We start from the raw sequence: 20,382 nt of genomic DNA on the forward strand, positions 1-20,382 counted from the left end.
ATTTTTGCATTTTATTTTAGATACAAACTTGTCAAGGTATTATTTGTGAAATCTTGCAAAGCTTTCCGCACAAAAGTTTTCTGAGTACCTGTGGTACGCTATGCTGATTACAAAAAGGGGATTTAAGCTCCTTGAGATGAAGTGATTGTTTTCTAATGGGTTGGTCTGTTCCGAGACAGAACAGGGTGACATTATATATAAACAGCCTTTAATGTCATTTCAAGTTGGAGGATTTAAGTTGTTACTTTGGTATTTTATATGGTATTCCACATGGTCTGCTTCTGCTTTGAGGCAATTTTACACACCGTGAGTCATGTAACTGCTGTGCATATGCCCATGTTGTTTTTGGCATAAAGCCCAGATGGTCCAAATACTGTGGACATGGAAAAAAAACAAAACAACAACAGGAAAGACGAAGCAAGACAGAAAGGATAAAAGACAATGTGAAGGTTTCAGGGAAATTAAGAAGAAAAAAAGAGATTCAAGAAGATTCAAAGTCATTTTAAAGAAAAACAAACTTGGGGGGGGGGGACGAACGTGTGTGTGTATGTGTGTGTATGAGTGAAAGAAAGAGAAAATCAGAAAAAGAAAGTGCCAACTGTGCAGTCATACACTCTGGAAAACTCCGGGATAGAGTCTTCACTGTTACAGACCGCAGAGCCTGGACATCAGAGTGGAGACTACTGGAGCTGGAATGACTCCCTCCCCTTCTTACGGTCCCAAACGGTCAATGTTACAGGCCAGCAGAAGATGCACTAGGGCCTGCCACACCCTCAACACATAAAGTGAAGGACTGGAGGCCTCAGGCTTGGCCCTCATCCTAAACCCACAGTCCAAATAGAGGAGAAGGAATGAGATTCTGTGCCAAGGAAACCACACCATGAACAGGGCCAAATAGGAAGAACAAAACTTATTTTACCGGCCTGCTCAATTGTGTGTGTGTGTGTGTGTGTGTGTGTGTGAGAGAGAGAGAGAGAGAGAGAGAGAGAGAGAGAGAGAGAGAGAGAGAGAGAGAGAGAGAGAGAGAGAGAGTGATGAAAGATTCATATTTTATAGGGCCTATCATTTAAAAAAATTCACAAGTTGTTAGTAGCTATATACCAACAGGCAGAAATGTAGGTCTCACTATAAATTTCTCTGAATCACTGAGGGCAAATCTGAATAGAGTGTATTCCCATTCTGCCGCATATAGCCATGCTAGGTTGAAACTCTGTCCGCAGAGTAAAATGATGTTTGCTGCTCTCATATTTCCGTAGTGTGCATTCTCCCTCCATATTGCCTGACCTGAAAGCTGAAAAATGCTCTCACAGGGTACATCGTTTAAAAATTGTTTTTTGAAGGCAGTAGCAGTTTTCGAGTTGTATTGGTTTCAAATCCAATTTGTGGTTCAAGAAGGAATGCTGTGGAAAGAAATGCATTAAATAAGCAGAGGAATGTTTTTGTGGAGGTGTGGGGTGGTTGCTTTATTGCAAATATAGTGAGCAATAACTAAGAATGAGAGGAGATTCTCTTTTACATATTAAAAAAACAAACATACCTCAGTTAAGACACATTTACCATGAATCATTCAACAGAATAAAAGGAGACTATGGAAGCAATAGTAATGAAATTGTTATTATAACCTTTTAACATATTCCAATTTGTCCACAGCTAATCCTTAACATTTTTTAAATTATGCTCTTGTTCTAACGTGGCTTGTTCCTTAGCCAAATAAATGGAAAATTTCTCATGATGAAATGAAAATATTCAAAGGCAGACTGGCTTATCCTTTAAACTCCTTGTGGCTAGTTTTGGGACAACCTACATATCACAGTATCTGAAAAAGCCCAGCTAATGCCTTTTTGGCTCATTAGGATTACTGGGATAGGAGATTTTTGATAAGATGGTTTTTGCTTGGCATAGAATGAGGTTTGTAGAAGCCTGTATGGGTTACATATTCCATGCAAGTGAGTGTAAGTGTTTGGTCTCAGCTGTTTATGTGTTTACTGCATAACTTACATTGTTTGGGCTGTGGCTGCCTTTGTGGTGCGCCCTCAGTGCTTGTGTGGTCAGAGAGAGTGAGGGAGACAGTTGGGTGGGGGTAGTGAGTATGAAGAAAAAGTCACACAAAGTCTTCTGTGCAGGGAAGCTTTGAAAAGCAACAGTGCAAGACAATAGCATGCATATCTGTTTTGTCACTTTCAAATCAACACAGTCTAATCACCATTTAAACTTTTTATATACAGTTAGGCAAACAAGGAAAACTCCATCAAGTTGATAGAACAGATGTCAGAAGTACACAAACAATGGATGCACAGAAAGGTATCGATTTATTAAAACCTTCAGGCTGTCTATTTTGTTCAGATGGCAGACTTCTGAGCAGCCAAATTGTCTTTTTAAAATTTATTTTAATACAGTATATGCTGTTTCAGAAACATAATTCTTTTGCATGTCTTTCCTCAGTGAATGGTTTTTCTCCAAAAGAGAATGGAAGTTGCAGAAGACCATCCTCTTACTCTGTTGAGACACCCTATGGATTTCATTTAGACCTTGATTTCCTTAAGTATGTGGATGATATTGAAAAAGGCAACACCATCAGGAGAGTGCAGTTTCAACGCAAACAGCGCAGCCAGTATGCTGGCTCCCTGTCACGCAACCTAAGTTTGCCTGGTTATGGCTGCAGAACCTCTCAGTGGAACTCCATTGGCACCTTATTTCCCAAGCCTCCACTTGCAGACTCTGAGAAGACTAGTGAGTCATCTGGTCTTATCAGGCAATCAGAGACTGTCTACAGTTCCTTCAGATCTGCTGAGATGCATGCCACTATTCAAGCTTTTGATGAGCAGCCCTTGGGACTTCATGTAAGACCAAATTTACTGCGTGCCTCCAGTTTACCCCTGACAGTGTTACTAAGGAAACACTCAGAGTCTACCGAGGACCCAACCAGCCCCAATGGTTCAAGGGATTATCTTGTAGAAGAAAATGGGTCCTCTGAAGATGTCTTCCACAGACCAGAAAGAAAGATTGGAGGGGTGAATGGGACTCTTCAGCAGCTCATTGCAGCTTTACAACGGGTGGCAGAACTTGAGGAAGAGGTCAAGAACATACCAGAACTCAAAGCCCAGCTGTGCATCCTGCAGGAGGAGCGAGACAGACTCCTCCTCAAAGTCCAATCCCAAAATAATTCTGCAGGGCTCCTGGATTTATTTGCAGGTCAACCACAAAGCACAGTTACTTCAGACTCTGTGACACAGCTTTCCAAAGCTGCACAGAGTAAAATAAAGTCAAATGATGATTGGATGAATCGGGAATATGAGCAGCTGGAAGAGAATGTCAAGGCATCATCTGAGCAAGTGGATGCAATGGTGATACCCTTAAGAACAGAGAAGGCATTCATGGAAATTGGTGGTGATGTGCAAGTGACTAAGATAGTCAGAGATGTCAAAGATCCTTTGGATCATGGAGAGAAAACCAAGTCCCTTCCTGAGACTCTCCAGAGGAAAGTTGTCATGCTGGAACAGAAACTCCATGAGCTAGAGTCAGAATTGTATAAAACAAGAGATTTGCTGAAGGAGCAGATGCAGGAGAGCTGTACAAAAGATGAGAGAATAAGGGAGCTGACCAAAAACACTGAAAATGTCTGGGTCAGGGCCGAGAGGGGAGTGGTGCACCTACACTGTGTGAACAATGCATTGGAGATTGAGCCTTCATCCAAAGACACGTCGGTAAAAACATTAAAGTCAGAACAATCTGTTGTAGCTTATTCACAGGAGCCAAGTAACTGTAGCCAAGTGTGTTTAGAGGGGAACCTTAAAACACATACATCAGGGAAACCTGCAGGATCACGTGCAGACATGGAACACCATGTGAAAAGAGTACAAGAGCTCCTGCATGAGCAGTGGGAATGTCTCTGCAGAGATGAGTCATCAGGAAGAGTCCTGCCCTCTGAGCACCTGCCTCCACGTGTCTGCTCAATCCAAAAGGAGCTGGTTAGTCTTGTCAGCCTACTCTCAGTTTATGTGTCCTCTGCAGAAGCGGTGCCACCACCAGGTAAATTTATAAATGCAACTGTTTACTGATACTGAAACCTTAAAACTTCAAAGGAGTAAAGAATCCTTTATTTAAGCAGTGAAGGACGTTTACAAGCATACCCCCTGTAACAGGGGCTGCTATTCTGAAGGAGTCTTAGGACTTATTCCTTGGTCATGGCAGCAACATTAGTTGCTCAGTAGTGGAGGCACTTGACTTGTAATCTGAAGGTTGCTGGTTCAAGCCCCATCACTGCCAAGCTGCCACTCTTGGGTCCCTGAGCAAGACCCTTAACCCTCAATTGCTCAAGTTGTACTCAGTCATAATTGTAAGTTGCTTTGGATAGAAGCATCAGCTAAATACTGTCAATTAGTTGGGATAAGTAGCTGGAGACCTTCCAGTGTGGAAGAGATCTGGAGAAATCTGCTTCATTCTGGTTGCTGCTTTCTTCTAACCCCTGACCAAAAACGCTTGTGTTGAGTTAACACCTACAGCATTTATTTAAAGTCAGTAAGAGCTGATGAGCTGATTCAACACTGCAGGTATTAATTCAACCCTGCAGTTCTTAGTTACAACAGCCAGCTATCTACCAAACAATAAATGTGCAATGAATGTCTACATTCATATTTATAATCTTGTACCTTTTGTATATCTGCTGCATTCCTGTATATTTAAGCCCAAGAGTCCAGGACAGAGGATCAAATATCTGTAGTTGATAAGTCCAAAGAAGGGGAAAGCACTTTACCAGTCAGTTGTAGAGAGAGGTAAGGACTGTTACCTCATTTATACTTACAGGCATAGCACAGTTGTATGAGGTTTCTATGTTTAGTAATAGTAGTTTACTTTTACTGTGTGTTACTGTTTATTAGAATAAGGTACAGTAAACATTAGAATGAAATCATTTAACAAACGAAATTTAATTATCCAAATGCTGACATACTGCCTTTATCTTGTTATATCTCTGCAGGTCTAGTGGAGGACAAGATGTAGAGGACAGTACTGTAATGCCAAACTTTTGTGCTCAAGGTTTTGACCAAGAGATTCTCCAAATTGACGCTACTCAACCACAGCTGTGGAGTACTACATTGACCACTACAGAGCAGGCTGCAAAAAGAAACAACCCTCCAGAGACAAGTAAAGGTGGAGGTGACTTAAAAGAGACCATGACAGATATAGATTTACTAGAGTCGACAAGTGAAGCTCAAAGTCCAGATGACCAGCCAGTTAAAGAAAATGCCAAGCAGGACAGCACATGTTCCAGAGCTGAGTCACATGAGTCATCAGAAGGTGAAGGAGGCAGGTAAGCTATAGTCATGTGTGCATGTTTTGAGTAAATTATCTGTAGTAAGGCAGCATCAACAATCAAAAATTCTGTTTTTCCAGGGAGACAATGGTTGACAAAGACTTTATTAATGCATGTTACTTCCTGAAGGAACATATGGATGAAGTGGCTGAACCAAATGATGAAATGGTAATTCCTACAGTGATTTACACAAACTCTCCGAACATCTGAAAGAATAAGTCTCACTCATTACTTTGACACTTATTTGAGACAAGTTAAACACTGATGCAAAAGAAATCTTTATTAATCATTGTAAAAGAAAATATCTCACATTACTTTTACTCATTCAGAGACAGGCTCTGATGGTCGTCTTCCAGAAGTGGTTCCATATAGCTGCTGAGGAGGACTCGTGTGCCAACACTGTTGCTCTCTATATCAGTGAAGTGGCCACACAAACGCCAACAGTCCTTCAGTTTCTGATCAACATGGTGGATGACAATGGCAATACAGCCCTGCATTACAGCTTGTCCCATTCCAACTTCAACATTGTCAAACTCCTCTTAGACATGGGTAAGTAACAATATGGGAACATGGAATCTTACATAACAAAATAATTGACTGGAAGTTACATAATGGTCAATCAGTTCTCAAAAATGATCACATGACTTCTGAATTTGTTTTTGGGTTTTTTTCTTTGCCAATTTTGGTTTATCATTAAGTACACCAAAGGTTTTGCACCTTCTTTCCTGGATATGTTTTTGATCAATCCAGAAAGCTTGATTGCACCACCAAAATACTTTGCTGAAATAATTTTCCCAAAACCTATTGAACTGTTTTATTTTGTCTACAGGCATGTGTGACGTGGACCTGAGAAACAAAATTGGATACACAGCCATAATGCTGGCCTCTCTTTTACCTGTGGATTCTCCAGAGGACATCAAGGTCATCCAGCAACTGATGGAGTTTGGCGATGTTAATGCCCGCGTCGGTCAGGTGAGTAACAATGCTGTCTCAGTTGAGGCGCAATTGTCTTGGCATGTAGGGATGCTTCCACACTGATCTGGTCCAGTTAACATAGAGGGTAGGAACTTTAACATGGAGGACAGAAAGTTGTTTCAGACATTCCATGAAGTACCCATGCATGCACTTTTTTTGTTTTTTGTTTTTTGTTGCTATACCTGCTGTTTCTTTGTTCTTTCACACATCCTCCTAGTCATTGATTTAGGATGAAGGTGCCCAAGTCTGGTCCTGTTGAATTTAGTTCTAATCACAATCTCACCTGGCTTTCAATTCCTGACCTTGATTTTACATGATAAGGTGTTTTAGTATAAGCTTAGGGCTAAACTCTGCAGGGTGGCCGATCTCCTTTAACAGACTTGGGCACCCATGATTTAGAATATTATGTGCAATACATGTGAAAAAATGTCCCAGCCTCTATTTGCATACACAGTCCTTGGTGCATTTTCCTCTGAAGGTGGGGCAGACAGCTCTGCACCTGGCAGTCAGGCATGGCCGGGCATCCACTGTTCGCCTTCTGCTGGCACACGGAGCAAACATTAATGCCCAAGATCGAGCGGGCACCACTGCCCTAATTAGTGCCTGCGACCGCGGGCACACTGACATCGTGCGAATACTGCTCATGGACCCTGACTGTGATGTCAACCTAACAGATAAGGTAAGTCCTGCTCAGAATGGTGGACAGTCATTAAAGGGCCCTCAAAGTGATTGCTAAATGAAAATTATTCACTGTTCCTAACCATGGTAAAGAAGCCAGCAGCTTGTGATTGGCAGGGAACACTAGTTACTCATGGCCAGAGAAAAAAGTACAGTATAAAGAATAGAGAGTTGAAAAAGATGACCTGAACCCAGGATAGAGGATGACTGTTTTGTTTTCCACACAATTTTATCTACTTTGATGTTATTTATTGAACTTTCAAAACCTCAAACCTCAGGCTGCATTTCTGGCAAAATAATGAGAACCTACTGTGATTGTTAATAATAAATAATAATCCATCATAACTAATAATAAAACACTGCAGATTTATCCTTTGTTCAAGTCAGAGTTGGCCTGGGAACTCTGCCGAATCCTTGCGGTAGCTAAACTAAGCTGTGATGGGTACTTTAAAGCAGTCCAAGTTCAACAGAAGTAATGCATATATATTACCTTCAGAGACTGCCATGTTAATTGAGGCTTGCAGCTTGACCGCACTGACTGGACTGACCTCAACTCTGTGGGAACAGGTTCTTTGCATTGTTATGAAACCAGTCTAAGTGCCATCTAGTGGACACAATTACAGTTCTAGTCTGTAGCGATGGCTTGTGTGTTAGTCGCATATTTATTTGCTGTAATGTGCTGTAAATATGTTTTTCTGATATTCATTCTCTACAGACATTTTAAAATACTCAGAACTGGCTATGAAATACATTTGAACTGCAGTACATTTCCCTGGTTCAAAAAAACTTAGAACAAGAAGACTGGACAACAGTGTGGATTAGACTCTCAGCACATAAAATACCTTTAACAAAGTGCACGAGAATAAAAGCTCTAGAACAAGACAACGATCTAATCACCCTTTGTTGTGGAAACCCTTTCTAGGCAAATGGGAGGGACAGGGGAAAGGAATGAGAGAGGGAGAGTAGAAGAGAGAAAGTGAGTAAGAAAGAGAATGAAAAAGAACCAGAGAGAGAAAGTGAGAGAGAGGTTATTTGGATGCATATGTGACAATGAAATCTGTCAGGCCTGCTCCTCCACAGCTGAATCTGGCCTTTGAGTCAAATCACGTTTTCCTTACATTAGTCTTAGAGAGCTGGTATGATGTGCAATCCATTCTCCACATCTGGAGAAGCCACCACTGGATAAGCCCACTTCCTGTAGAGATTCTAGGCCTTTTCTTCCTCCTAATTACATCTATGATGGGGTGTAGTTTTAATAATTGATTTGAAGTCAATGATTAAAGGATTACTTCCCCCATAATGCTAATGTCACTAACAATGAAGGAAACACATTTGCATTATGCAATTGAGGTCATGTTAAATGGTGTTCGTTCATTATTATACAAATTTGCATTTATAGCATAATGATTTATTTTTTAAGTGAGATTTCTGTGAACTATGAAATCCTGTAAAATGTTCAACCCCAGACATGGCCTGATAATGTTTGACCCCAGACATGGTCTGATAATACTCTGGTGTTATTAATCCTTATCTTAGTTCTTGGCCAAGCCTACGTCCTTTACAGTTCAAGTTTATTTGTCACATGCACAAATGTCCAGTACATTCATACAATGAAATTCTTGTTGTGAGGCACAGGTAATAATAATTTTAAAAACATAGGCTTCTCTGCTTCTCAACACAAAGTAACTCACTGATGACAGAGATTAGGGAATGACCTATAGCTGGCTCAGTAGCCTGACTGGTAGATGTCCTGTAAGGCTGGGGGTTTGTTACCTATAATGTCATGCTCACTATATTATGCCAGCGAGAGACAAGATGAGCAAACTTATGCTTGTGGAATTCTGGCTCACTGAAACGTTACCCGCTATGGCACAGCCTCTCCTCTGTCCTCCAGCGTCCATTTCCTTTGCTTTTGTGTGCAGGGTGGCCGCAGTGCGTTGTCGCTGGCCACGCAGGCCTCCCACACAGAGATAGCCGATCTGCTCAAAGCCCGCACCCACACCAGAGGCCAGGACAAATGCAAGATGTCTTAGAGAGAGACGCTGCCATCTGGTTATTTATTTTATTAACTCTCTTGTATTTGGCCATGCATGCAGAAACCATTTATACCCAAGACAGCCTTTCCTTTAGCTGATTTTCACATCAAGTTTGTCATACAACATTCCAGGTCATACAACTCAGATTCTGCAATATCTCATTAATTTTGTTTACTGTTGTATAAGGCACTTATTAAAAAAAATTTTTTTTTGCTTTTGCTGGGAATGACACCACATATACTGTATAATACATAAATATATTTTGTGTCCAGCCTAATGTATTCTCAAATCAGTTGGAGTGACGAATAACCAATGCTAATTTAAATTTTGTTACGCTCCCAATGTGTTGTATAATGTAAAACATTTTGCACAATATGAACTTATTGCACAATAGATGAACTCTGTTGATTTATGCCTGATTGTAGCTCTAATTTCACTCTGGTGGCATCCTCTCCTGCTCATTTTGTGCCTGTGGTTACTGAACTGACCTTCAGCTCATCATGTGCAGAGAGCACATCTCCTCCATGAGCATTACCATGCCGACACATCGCCCGCTCCCTAACGACCCGCATCAATAAAACACACGAGCAAGACCATCAAAAGGCCCTTTCCAGCAAATACCTTACCTTGCTTGAACCTTCTGTTAAAGGTGAGGGAATTAGATTAATGGAGATATTAAATCATCTCTCTGTAGGATATATCACAGTGTTCCATTTCTTTCTGGGTGCTTTTGAACTGCCCGCTGGCACAACAATTTCTGGACCCCCACAACTGTCTTGGACTGTTAATCAATTAATTCAATTCTGCAAGAGACACTAGTTCGCACGGACACGCTCCATCATTCGTCAAGAAAAACCAACTTCAGGTCTGTCATCGCAGCAGTGTGCTCAGGGTGACCCTATTAAATCTAAAAATCCTCTTGAGCTCAAACAGAGCCTGCTTGTTTTTTTGTGATGAAAAATATTTTTATGAGGTGCTTGAGTGAAAGGCAATGAGAAATGGTTTTGTATGCATTTTTATAAGCAGACATATTAACAACATTTGATAGAAAAACAAGGGAGACCTTGTTACCACAAATGAAGTTCTCTGTTACAGAGTAAAGTGGATCAAAATAAAAATGAGTGCAAATGTAAACTGAATTAAGGCACAAAAAAAATTCAGTACAAAATGTCATATGCATTAACACAGTCTTTTAAAATGTACCATCTGTGAGTGATGTACACAGTCTAAAGAATAAAAGCAAACAAAAAAAAAGAAAACCACCAAAAATAACACACTTTGGCATAATGGAAGTTACATTTATATTAAAGAAACCCTTATTTTATACAAATAAATGAATCCATGGTCAACAGTTTAATCTAAAATCTTATGTACATATGTTACATTACTGTATCAAAAGTATTTGTATGAAAACATATCTACATATCGCAACTTAGACACACAACACTTTTATTGGATGGCTTTGTCACACACACACACACACACACACACACACACACACACACACACACACACTCTTACTTGCACATAACCTATCCCAAGTTTCAAATCTGAGCTATTTTAATCCACATCAGTGAGGTAATGTCAGCAGGTTAAGCGGTGAGGATGTGATGGAGGAGAGACTTGGGAAGCCCATTTTGGGGTTGTCATTTTATTCGAAGAATAAAGAATTTGGATTTTCAGGTTTTCAGAATTTGGATTCAAAGTTTTAGCTAAAAGAGTGGACAGCATAAATAGTCAAAGAAATAAAAACCCCTTTTCCTTCCCATCACCAACACAAGGTTTCACAGTAGGAGAAATCCTGCATCACCTGACGATCCAGACAGGAGTCTGCTCAGCTGGGTTCAAGACAGATAAGCTGTCTATTGAATGCATGGTAATTCATTTATTGCCAATGTCTTATTACCTATGGCTTGATCTCTTTAGGTAATACACAGCCTAATTTCATTATTAAAACAGAGTAATGCCATACTGTACGCACACACACACACACACACACACACACACAGTGTTCCACCTCCCTGAGACCAGACTTGCACCCTTCAGTTTACACATGAGGTATGCATGTTCTGCATTCTTACCGTTCTCTGTGAACAGAGTAAAACCACCTGGAATGTTCCATTCCCATAGCAACTAAACATGACCACACTGCCTTTTACCTAAAACTGCATTTTAGGTCATATAAGCTTAATTTTAGCAGGATGCTAATGTTACAATTGACACAGTGCTTTTTAGTGCAGAGAAAGGGAGAGAGAGAGAGAGAGTGCGAGAGCGAGACTCATCACTTACAACTGCGAAAAGCTGACCCGGACAGCCAGTTTCCTGAAGAAACACTTGCTGACAACGACCAACGCCCTTTGTCTGCACCTGTGTCGTCCAACTCTGAGTAACCTTGAGCACGGTTCTCTAAGGAGCTGCTCCACATTCCCATCCCTGCCAGACAGCAGCTGCGTGCGAAGGTAATGCCGCAGGGGGAACTTGCAAGCAGCCGAAAGGAAAAAGAACAACACGGCGAGGACATCAGAGAGGAAACTGGGTAAAAACAGGCTGCTCTCTATATAAACAAAGCAAGATGTTAACAATACTGTTGTATCCTGATGGGGAACTCCAACAGTGATTTGTATCAGTGCAATGAAGGCGCATTGAGGATGCTGGTCTTGGGGTTTAACCTGGCACTCAGCACCAAATCAGCGGATCTTCTCAATCTGGGTTCAGATTAGCCTGGAGTGAATCTCACTTCTGTTGTATTTCAGATTTCAAAAAAAAACCAAACACACACACAGAAAATAAATAAATTTAAAAAATTATCACTGTTGACTTTCGCTAAGAATTAGACGAGCTGATACACTGCATATGATTCACTGTGAAACACTTCACTCAGGGCTGCAGTGGCCACACTGACCCAATCTGAATATCACTCTGCATCTCTGTGTTGTGGGCGGCCATAGTTTCGTAGTCCTCCTCTGTGCCAGGCCCTATACCAGTCCCTTGACAGGGTCCGTGGGCCTCCTCCCCTCGTCACTTGGAACTGGATATGGTAGGCTGCTCCGTGTACCAGTGCGTGGCAGGGTCGGGCACGCCGCTCCCGAGAGGGAGAGCGATGAAGGGTGGACACGTGCCAGTGCCCACGCTGCCCACGCCTGCCACCGGGACCGGGTAGGGGTGGCAGTGTCCAGCCAGCCCCTCCGCCCGTCCGATGTGGATCTCGTCATCGTCGGCATCGCCGGTGGTCTTGCGGTAGACAGGGTTGTCGAAGTTCATGCTTTTGGTGCTCCTGCTCCTCCAGGTGCGGTAGATGAGGTAGGCAGCGCCGCACGCCAAGCCGAACACCACTGTGGCAACGACAGGAACTGCATGCGTTTAACACACAGCCGAGGGGGAGGGGGTGGGGAGATGTTAACACGTGCTTGAACTAGTGGTGGAATGACTGATAAGGCAGCCACAGCAGCGAGAGAAAGGGCAGGAGGAGGAGACAGAGGGATCGAGAGTGGAAGTCAAGGGTAGATGCAGGGAAAAAAGACGCCAAGAGTGATGAAGCAACGTGACAGGATGTGAGATGAAAGAGAAAGCAAGAGACTTGTGGACGGAGAAATGAGACAGTGAAGAGTGAGAATGACAGATGAGTGGAATAAATGAGAAAGGTGAGAAAGAGATGTAGTGAGAGATAGAGCGCGCGAGAGCAGAAGTGGGCAGGAGAGAAGCCGTTGCATAAGAAACATTTTTTTTCTTATGCAATTCAAAAAAGAAGCAATGAAAATTTTGGCAGAACTGGAACAGCCTTTTACATAAAGGTATTATATGCTTATTTAAAGTGTTAAAAAGGAATGTTCACCAACAAGACTTATTTCAAATTATACAGGTAACACAAAATCATACTTTTGCAAACTCTGTAGCAATTACTGTTTAAGAACGGTTAGAAATGCATTGCTTTATATAGAGCCTCTGCATTGCAGTATGCAGAATCTTACTTGATCTTTGTTAACTGTCCTATGATAGTGCCAAGAGAATGTGTGTGCAATAAATCAGTGTCAGACACACACACACACACACACACACACACACACACACACACACGGGGACACACCAACAAACACACACACACACACACACACACACACACACCAACACAAACACAGAGTGAATTTCCATAGAGCTGAGTCTGCCGCCCACAGGAGATCACAGAAGTTAGACAGTTGCACTTAAAATAGACACCCGCGCTGCACCTGGGAGGCAAAGAGCAGGAGGAGGGGCGTACCTACAGGGACGACAACTCCAAGCACCGCCACGGTCAGACTGTGGCCGAGGAGGAACACCTCGTTACCAGCTAGAAGAGGACACAAAAAAAGACAAGGGGGAGAATGATAGGACAAAGAGAAAGAACTGGAATTACTCTGGAAAGATGTACATTACTGATTCATAGACTCTGTATAGTTTGTTGGGGAAGCTTTTGATAACAGATGAACAGTGACTGCAGTGAATAAATTATTTTTTTATAGAGAACTGAATCTGACTCATGATTTGAATCATAATTAGATTTAAACAGTGGGGGAAACGGATTTGTGCTGAAAATACAATGAAACTTTACAAAAGGAGAAAAGCAAAAATATTATTCTATGCCTGACTCTGATGGAAGAACTTCACTGGAATAATAAAAAGTTACAGACCTAGCAAATGAAACAAGAAAACAAAATACAGCTTCATGTTTACATTCAGTCTCACTAAAATCACAGTGATAAAGTAGCATGGCCTCACAAATGGACCTCACCCAACACAAATGCACAACTCACCATACCTACCTAGTTCACCATGCTGACAGACCCTCAGCATCCAACACACAAATCAAACACACACAGACACGCCCGCACAGGGATATGTGAATGACAGGCCACTCACAGTGTTGGGAAAGATTGCCTGCATCTCCTGAAGCAGGGTTCAGCACTAGCGCTGGTCTCCAGGTGGCTGCTGTTGCTGTGCCCGCCGCGTCCTGGTGGTGAGGTCTGGGCGAGAGGCCCGCTGGGTGACTGGTCTCTATGGCGCCATCTGCCTGAGATGTCACAGCCACCTCCGCACCAATGTCCATCTCCATGGTGCCCTTGCCAGGAAGGCTGGAAGGCGGTGCTGTGATGTTCTGGACTGGTGAAAAAGCAGGAGAGGTGCAGATTTTAAAAGAGAATTTTTTTAAAAGAGGTTTACCTGGTATTGACGATACTACTTGTTTTGTGTGTAGTTTTCGGTTCTTTCACCCCATAGTGATATATGTCCTCCCTCTACCTAGCACACCCTCACTGCCAATAGTCTAAATAGTCCTCCAAAAAGGATGGGGGGGGGGGGGGGGGAAGAACCCAATTATACAGAGCTGCTCCCTAAATGTAAATATAGCTGCGCTGAAACTGGTTCTCAATAAAACAGCATGTTCATATAAACTATAGTCAATATTTCTCTTAGATTCCGATGTTCCTGCAGTTATTCAATATTCAAGTTGTTTTATTGTCTAAATCCTTTCAAGCTATAGCAGATATTTAACCACTAGCACTGAGTTTAAGTTTGATTATCATCAACTTGCAGCAGGGTGTCAAATAATAAAATGCAAAATAAAAAGTAATGAATAAAAACAACTCAAAAGATTATTAAAAAAAAACAAAAAATTAGCAGATTTTTAGTGCATTTGTCAAATCACTTACACCTTCATTTCTTTGTTTCAATATTTTGCATATATACTGCTGCACTAATTCTAAGTCCTATTCAGGCACCTGCCTATGGGTGCAGACTCACCAGGCACACAGAGGCGAGTTTCTGGGCTGAGTTCCTCGCCGTCGGGGCATGCGCAGGTGTACTTTGGTGAGTGTTCACTGATCTGAGGTGCACGGAGACACAGGAAGTCGCAGCCGCCGTTGCTCACGCCAGCCAAGTTGCAGCTGTCGGGAGCTGCAAGCACAGCAGAGCATGACAATGCAGTTAGACCACGTGTATCACTAGTGGAACAATGAGCATGAATGGTGCTGACAGACTGACACCATCTCTTATTGGGGGATTCAAAGCTGCACTTAAACATAGAAGTGATCAATTTAAACCATTACTACTGGATCGCAGTGGTTAGTTATGTGTACCGACAGCTCGTCTCCACCTGAAATGCAGCTTTTACTTCCACATGCTGTGTTTTGAGGTATGCAGTTGCAAGTTTTCCATTGCACGAGTCTATACACTGCGTTCAGTTTGACTAGCCTCACTGAATTTTTCGCGACTTGTTCTGATACACTTGTTGCCACCCACAGGGCTGACAGGTGTGGGAACAAAAGTTGATCCGGGTCATGGCACCTCCGCAATGCCCGGGTAAATGTCCATAGGAGTTTGAACTGTCAGCCAGCTTCATTACATGAGGTAACAATATTGAACAGGTTTGTATAGTGCACTTATCTGTTTTTTCATAGAGTGATTATGGGGCAGAACCCTAACCCAGGCTTCTGTACTCAGGTGTTGCAATAAGAAAATTAGGTAACATTTATTTGTTACGCCTTTATAACATACAGCATATTCACATATTGTCACATGTTGCTTATGGAGGTAACTAGGTGCGAGTTAATCCTAAAACACCACTATATCCGACTACACAAGGAGCTTCTTACTAGTTCATTAGGGTATCCGTAAAAGTATCTATCTTTCATAATTGATGGAAACCACTCTATACAAAAGCATGAATAATGTCACGTCTAATGCACTCTGAGATTTCCACAATTCCATGTCATGCCTGGACCCATAAGTAACATCTCTGTGAGCTACCAAGGCATGTGGGAGTAGATAATTACAATGCCAACACAGAAATGTTATCAAATTATTAGACAGAACGTTACAGTACTTTGAAATCCGTTATTAGGTTTTCCAAAGTATTCACCTTCAAATAAAGTGTTAGCAGAAACAATGCGTTCAGTATAAATAGCATATTCAAGCTTTTCGACTGCAAGAGAATGGATTATAATACCCGGGGCTTGGATTATGTTATAGTCACCTTTTATTTCTCCTATTTATAGGCATTCAAACCCACTAACACAGACACGCACTGAGGAAAAAATAAATAAAGAAAAGAAGAACAACAACTCCCACAAACCCTGGGGCTGATTCAGCTCGTGAAAGACCACTATGTCGTGCGGGTCGTTGAGGTGTTCGGCCAGGCTGGTCACATCCTGACCCGTGAGTCTGTTGGCGCTGTACACGGCCTCCTTCGTTCGGTCTGTCCAGTACACCCGGTCCTGCCCGGCAGATGGAACGGTGGGCGTGAGAAACAAAAGGCGGCCGAAGCATGGCAGAAGGAGGAGCGGGAGGCGCACCGAGCCATGGGGTTTGTCCTGAATGTAGGCTCGTAAGTAGGCTCATATGAAGCTAGATAACTCCAATGTGCTTGCCCTGGCCCGTTGTCAAAATAAAAGCATGGAAAGCAGCCCTGTCAGAATGTATTTATTTTGAAGCTATACTTTCTTTCACAGAAAACACTGATTACAGGCTCTTTTGGTTCACGTTCACACCTCCTCTACCTGTGCTTTGTCTGGCGAGGTGCTGTGGTCAGAGCTATCCCTGTGTGATAGGAGGCACGCAGTCGAGTGGGTGAAGCTGTAAAAGCTCATGTCAAGATGACTACACCAACAATAACTCGAGAGGCATGATTATAGGAAAGTGCCTTATTTATCTATTTCTCTTTATTAGCACACTGGCCAGGCTGCGATGTTGCCATGGAGACCAGAGATTACATGGAAAAGAAATATCCGAGGTCAATATGGCTGTTATAATAGTAATGCAGAATGCAATTGTTGCCGAAATGAGATATCAAATGATCCGATTCGTGGACATGATTCGGTTTGACAAGATGCAACTAAAGATTTCTGGTCACTCTGAATTACAAGCGAGGGAATAATGCATAATGCATCCCAATACAGGGCCTCGATGAATACCTGATTGAGAATCAGTTTATGATGCTCTTTGAAGCCTATTAGAGATCAATGCAGCTGGTTCAGTCCACTGAAACCATGGTGAGTTCACCCAGCTCCAAAACCCCTACCTCCTCAAAAAACGTGAAAATAATGAGAAAATAAGCCCGCACACTGACGGGGTTGGTGCTTGCATTTAATCAGTTATGGCAAGTGTGCACACATTCACGGGTAAGCATGCACACAAGACACACACACACACACACACACACACACACACACACACACACACACACACACACACACACACACACACACACACACACACACACACACACACACACACACACAACCTGACTCTCTGACACTCCAAATGGCCTGTGTGGAAGCGGTGTTGCCAAGGCTTAATCAGAGAGAGAGTGTGGGTGTAAAGCAGGGCAGAAATGAGGGCCCGAAACCATTTAAACCTGCACTCAAGGGCTGATGTAGAGGGTGACCCCCGCTCATCTGCACTTAGCAGAAGACAGGAGTGAAACACTGGCATCTAACATGGAGAGGGATAACGCAAAGTGAGAAACCAGCTCAGAGCATGCTTCCCGTCACCGACTTATGGCTGCCAAATGATTTGCTATAAAAAGAGCCGCACTCCTGGCTCCTAATTGAAGGAGGACCAGCTAATATTTAGCAACATGGTTCTTCTTGGCACGCGCACACTCACACACACACACACACAAACACACAAACACACACTCTTACCTCGAACACTGCAAGGGCATAGGGATGCCCGAGTCTCTCAGTGGAGGACAGGACCACCCTGCGTTGTGCTCCATTGACATCAATACTGGAGATGAGGTGGAGCTTCGAGTCTACCCAGTACAAGCGCTTACCCACCACGTCTACATACACACACACACACAAAGGCACACACAATACACTACACTATAGCCTAGAGCAGAAATACAGACTAATAGAACTCACTGGTCTCCTTCACAGCCACCCCGAATGTCTTACCAAGTGTGATTCCATTGGGCCACTCAATGCCCTCGGACACCAATACCTGCCGATCTACTCCGTTCATTCCTGCCTTCTCGATCTTAGGCCTCATTCCCCAGTCTGACCAGTACATGAACCTATTAGAAACCTCAGATCAGCACTGAACACAAAGCCCTTACATAGACCATAAATTCCCCATGCTTGATACAGTTTTGCTGTCTCTCCACGCAATGCAACAAACGGGGCATGAGTTTGACATATCTTGAAATTCCAATTATATTATAATTTCATACATAGACATGAGTGAATGAGTACAGCCAAATTTCAAATGGTCCTTCTCTTCACCAGAACATCCAAGTCAGCTGGGGGAACCATTGTGTCAGCTGTATAAAACAGTGTCCATCGATTTTTATAGCAGGAATTAATTATGCTGAAAGTAAAATCATCTGGTTGCATCCATGAATCTTTCTTGCTTTATTTCTGACTTATTAAAATGCATTTTTTGATGGACCTGGTGTTGCACTCCATCTATAACACATATCTATCTGGCTTGCAGGCTCAACACTTGAATAATACATACATCTATAGATGTAGATATTAAATGTATGTAACTTAATGTTACTTTAATGTATCTAGAAAGTCAAGGGTTAATAATATCTCTACGTGAGACAGAGAGAGAGAGAGAGAGACACACAGAGAGAGAGGCTTCGTCCTGAGCAGACATAAGCTCACCCCTGCTCCGGGTCCACAGCGATGGCGCGCGGCTCGCTCAGGTCGCTGTCAATAAGGATCCGCCTCCTGCTTCCATCAGCTGATGCCACAGAGATGCTCCTGCTGCCAGAGTCAGTCCAGTAGAGGTTGTGCTGGACCCAGTCAAGGGCCAGGCCTTCTGGAGAGTGCAGCCCGGCGCCAATCAGGGTCAGGTGGCGTGACGGGTCACTGGCCTCATGGATGTAAGCACTAGGGGAGTAGCAGGGGAACACACACACACACACACACACACACACACACACACACACACACAGCAAAGGCCTGTTTCTCACCAGTTCTCACTCATGTTTTCTGCTCACCTCAAAAAAGTGATGCATTGGAGGAGTTTCCTTCAAACATGGAGTACTGGATAGTGTCTGAGGTCTATGTACTCTGTATAGTCCCAAAGCTGGGACTCACTCCTCTGTGCCACAGCTAGTGTTACAGATAAAGACACCCACTTGGGTGCTTTTCCCCCCCATATTCTTATATTTAATATGCCAAAGTTTTGCCATAAAGTTCGGATGTCAGATTCAGCAAACGTGCATGTTGGTTCACGAAATTATTCATGAAATACAAATGGTCCTCAGGTTATTCATGTGGTCACTTATGGCCCGTACCTTCACAGAGCTTACAGAAATAAAATATTATTTTACATGAAATCAAATTTTAAAAAACAACAAAAAGGTCTTGCCAAAGTGTTACATGACTAATACGGGAGAAGATCACGGGAATAGACACAGGAAAATAGAATAATGTAAATGAATTTTAATTGAAAGCTAATATGCAGTTTGGCCATGGGCTATATCATGTCAGACCTTAGCAATGAATGACTATTGTTTTGATTGCACTGGGAGAAGTTAAATACTAGTGTCAAATAGAATAATCATGACATAATTAATCATTCATAATTATTCATGATTTATTCAAACAAATGTATTCATGTTAATGAAATGGAGAGCCACAACAGCCATTGGTCTGGACATAGGGGGGTGTGGGGGACAGCTTTACAACAGGTCCACACCACTCAAAGTTTGTTAATGCCCAAGAAACTATTTTTAAATATGAGAAAATTGGTGAATGTGGGAAGTCACTTTAAGTTGCTTGTATGAGCGAAAGCTGTTTGTAAATAGTGCTTCCAGTGTGGGAGGGCCAACGGAGTGGAGATTTGTAAATTAGCTGTAAATTGTAAATTATGTTAATTATTTGGGCCCAGAATTCACACCTCTATGTTTATCCAGTAGATAGTGCTTCAAAAGTGCGTGAGCTATAATAAAACCCACACTACAAGAAAGTAAAAGAAATGAGAAAGAAAGGTATGGGGTGACATAAGTTCCTGTGCTTTCTTGGACTTTTAAGGTCATCGCTGGTATTTTGGGAATGGAGAGTGTTGGGGATTTGTTAGTGTGCATGTGTGCGCGCATGCGTTGGTGGGGAGGGGGTTGAAGTTAGGTTGGCAGAGTTCTGGAATCAGGATAAGGGCTTGACCTCATTTATGGAGCTTCTAAATGCAGTATCTTATTAGAGTAGAACTGGGCCCTTAGAGCTTCTGAGTTGATGAATGATATTTTCAAGATGCAAGATTCAGGATTAGATGACAATCTCAGTGTCCCACAATAACTTTAGCTGAAGAACTAGATCATTTTGTTAAAACAGGCATTTTTCTTTAAGAGTCTTGTGATTATTCGTTATGGTAATTATTCGTTAAGAAAACCAATCTCTG

At 42.4% G+C, this 20,382-nt stretch overlaps 2 protein-coding genes across 6 annotated transcripts in view; one reads left to right on the plus strand and one right to left on the minus strand.

Annotated features, from left to right (window-relative positions):
• LOC113570091 (KN motif and ankyrin repeat domain-containing protein 4-like) overlaps positions 1–9,408 on the plus strand; it is a 30,955-nt gene extending 21,547 nt beyond the window's left edge. For all 3 annotated transcript variants that reach the window (XM_081703248.1, XM_081703249.1, XM_026998297.3), the window contains 9 exons: positions 2,226–2,301; positions 2,443–4,029; positions 4,685–4,772; positions 4,976–5,308; positions 5,392–5,479; positions 5,641–5,860; positions 6,141–6,283; positions 6,765–6,965; positions 8,887–9,408. In XM_081703248.1, coding sequence (XP_081559374.1) covers positions 2,286–2,301; positions 2,443–4,029; positions 4,685–4,772; positions 4,976–5,308; positions 5,392–5,479; positions 5,641–5,860; positions 6,141–6,283; positions 6,765–6,965; positions 8,887–8,997 — 2,787 coding nt within the window. In that variant the 5' untranslated portion in view covers positions 2,226–2,285 and the 3' untranslated portion in view covers positions 8,998–9,408. The remainder of the gene's footprint in view (positions 1–2,225; positions 2,302–2,442; positions 4,030–4,684; positions 4,773–4,975; positions 5,309–5,391; positions 5,480–5,640; positions 5,861–6,140; positions 6,284–6,764; positions 6,966–8,886) is intronic.
• Positions 9,409–10,476: 1,068 nt separating this feature from the next.
• Positions 10,477–20,382, minus strand: part of LOC113570092 (low-density lipoprotein receptor-related protein 8) — a 54,164-nt gene continuing 44,258 nt past the window's right edge. The window contains exons 11-19 of one of the 3 annotated variants that reach the window (XR_004777143.2): positions 18,642–18,869; positions 17,928–18,046; positions 17,673–17,812; positions 16,103–16,244; positions 14,773–14,925; positions 13,894–14,133; positions 13,256–13,324; positions 11,903–12,350; positions 10,477–11,739 (exon numbers count right to left, since the gene is read on the minus strand). Coding sequence is in view for 2 of the 3 variants with exons in the window: in XM_035536486.2 (XP_035392379.1) it covers positions 12,019–12,350; positions 13,256–13,324; positions 13,894–14,133; positions 14,773–14,925; positions 16,103–16,244; positions 17,673–17,812; positions 17,928–18,046; positions 18,642–18,869 (1,423 nt within the window). In the remaining variant the exon portion in view is untranslated. Of the gene's footprint in view, positions 12,351–13,255; positions 13,325–13,893; positions 14,134–14,772; positions 14,926–16,102; positions 16,245–17,672; positions 17,813–17,927; positions 18,047–18,641; positions 18,870–20,382 lie in introns of all 3 variants that reach the window. The other 2 variants (XM_035536487.2, XM_035536486.2) reach the window with 2 other exon arrangements.

The sequence above is a fragment of the Electrophorus electricus genome, chromosome 20, assembly GCF_041902795.1.
Source record: "Electrophorus electricus isolate QZ-2024a chromosome 20, ASM4190279v1, whole genome shotgun sequence".
In the NCBI taxonomy this organism is placed as follows: domain Eukaryota; kingdom Metazoa; phylum Chordata; class Actinopteri; order Gymnotiformes; family Gymnotidae; genus Electrophorus; species Electrophorus electricus.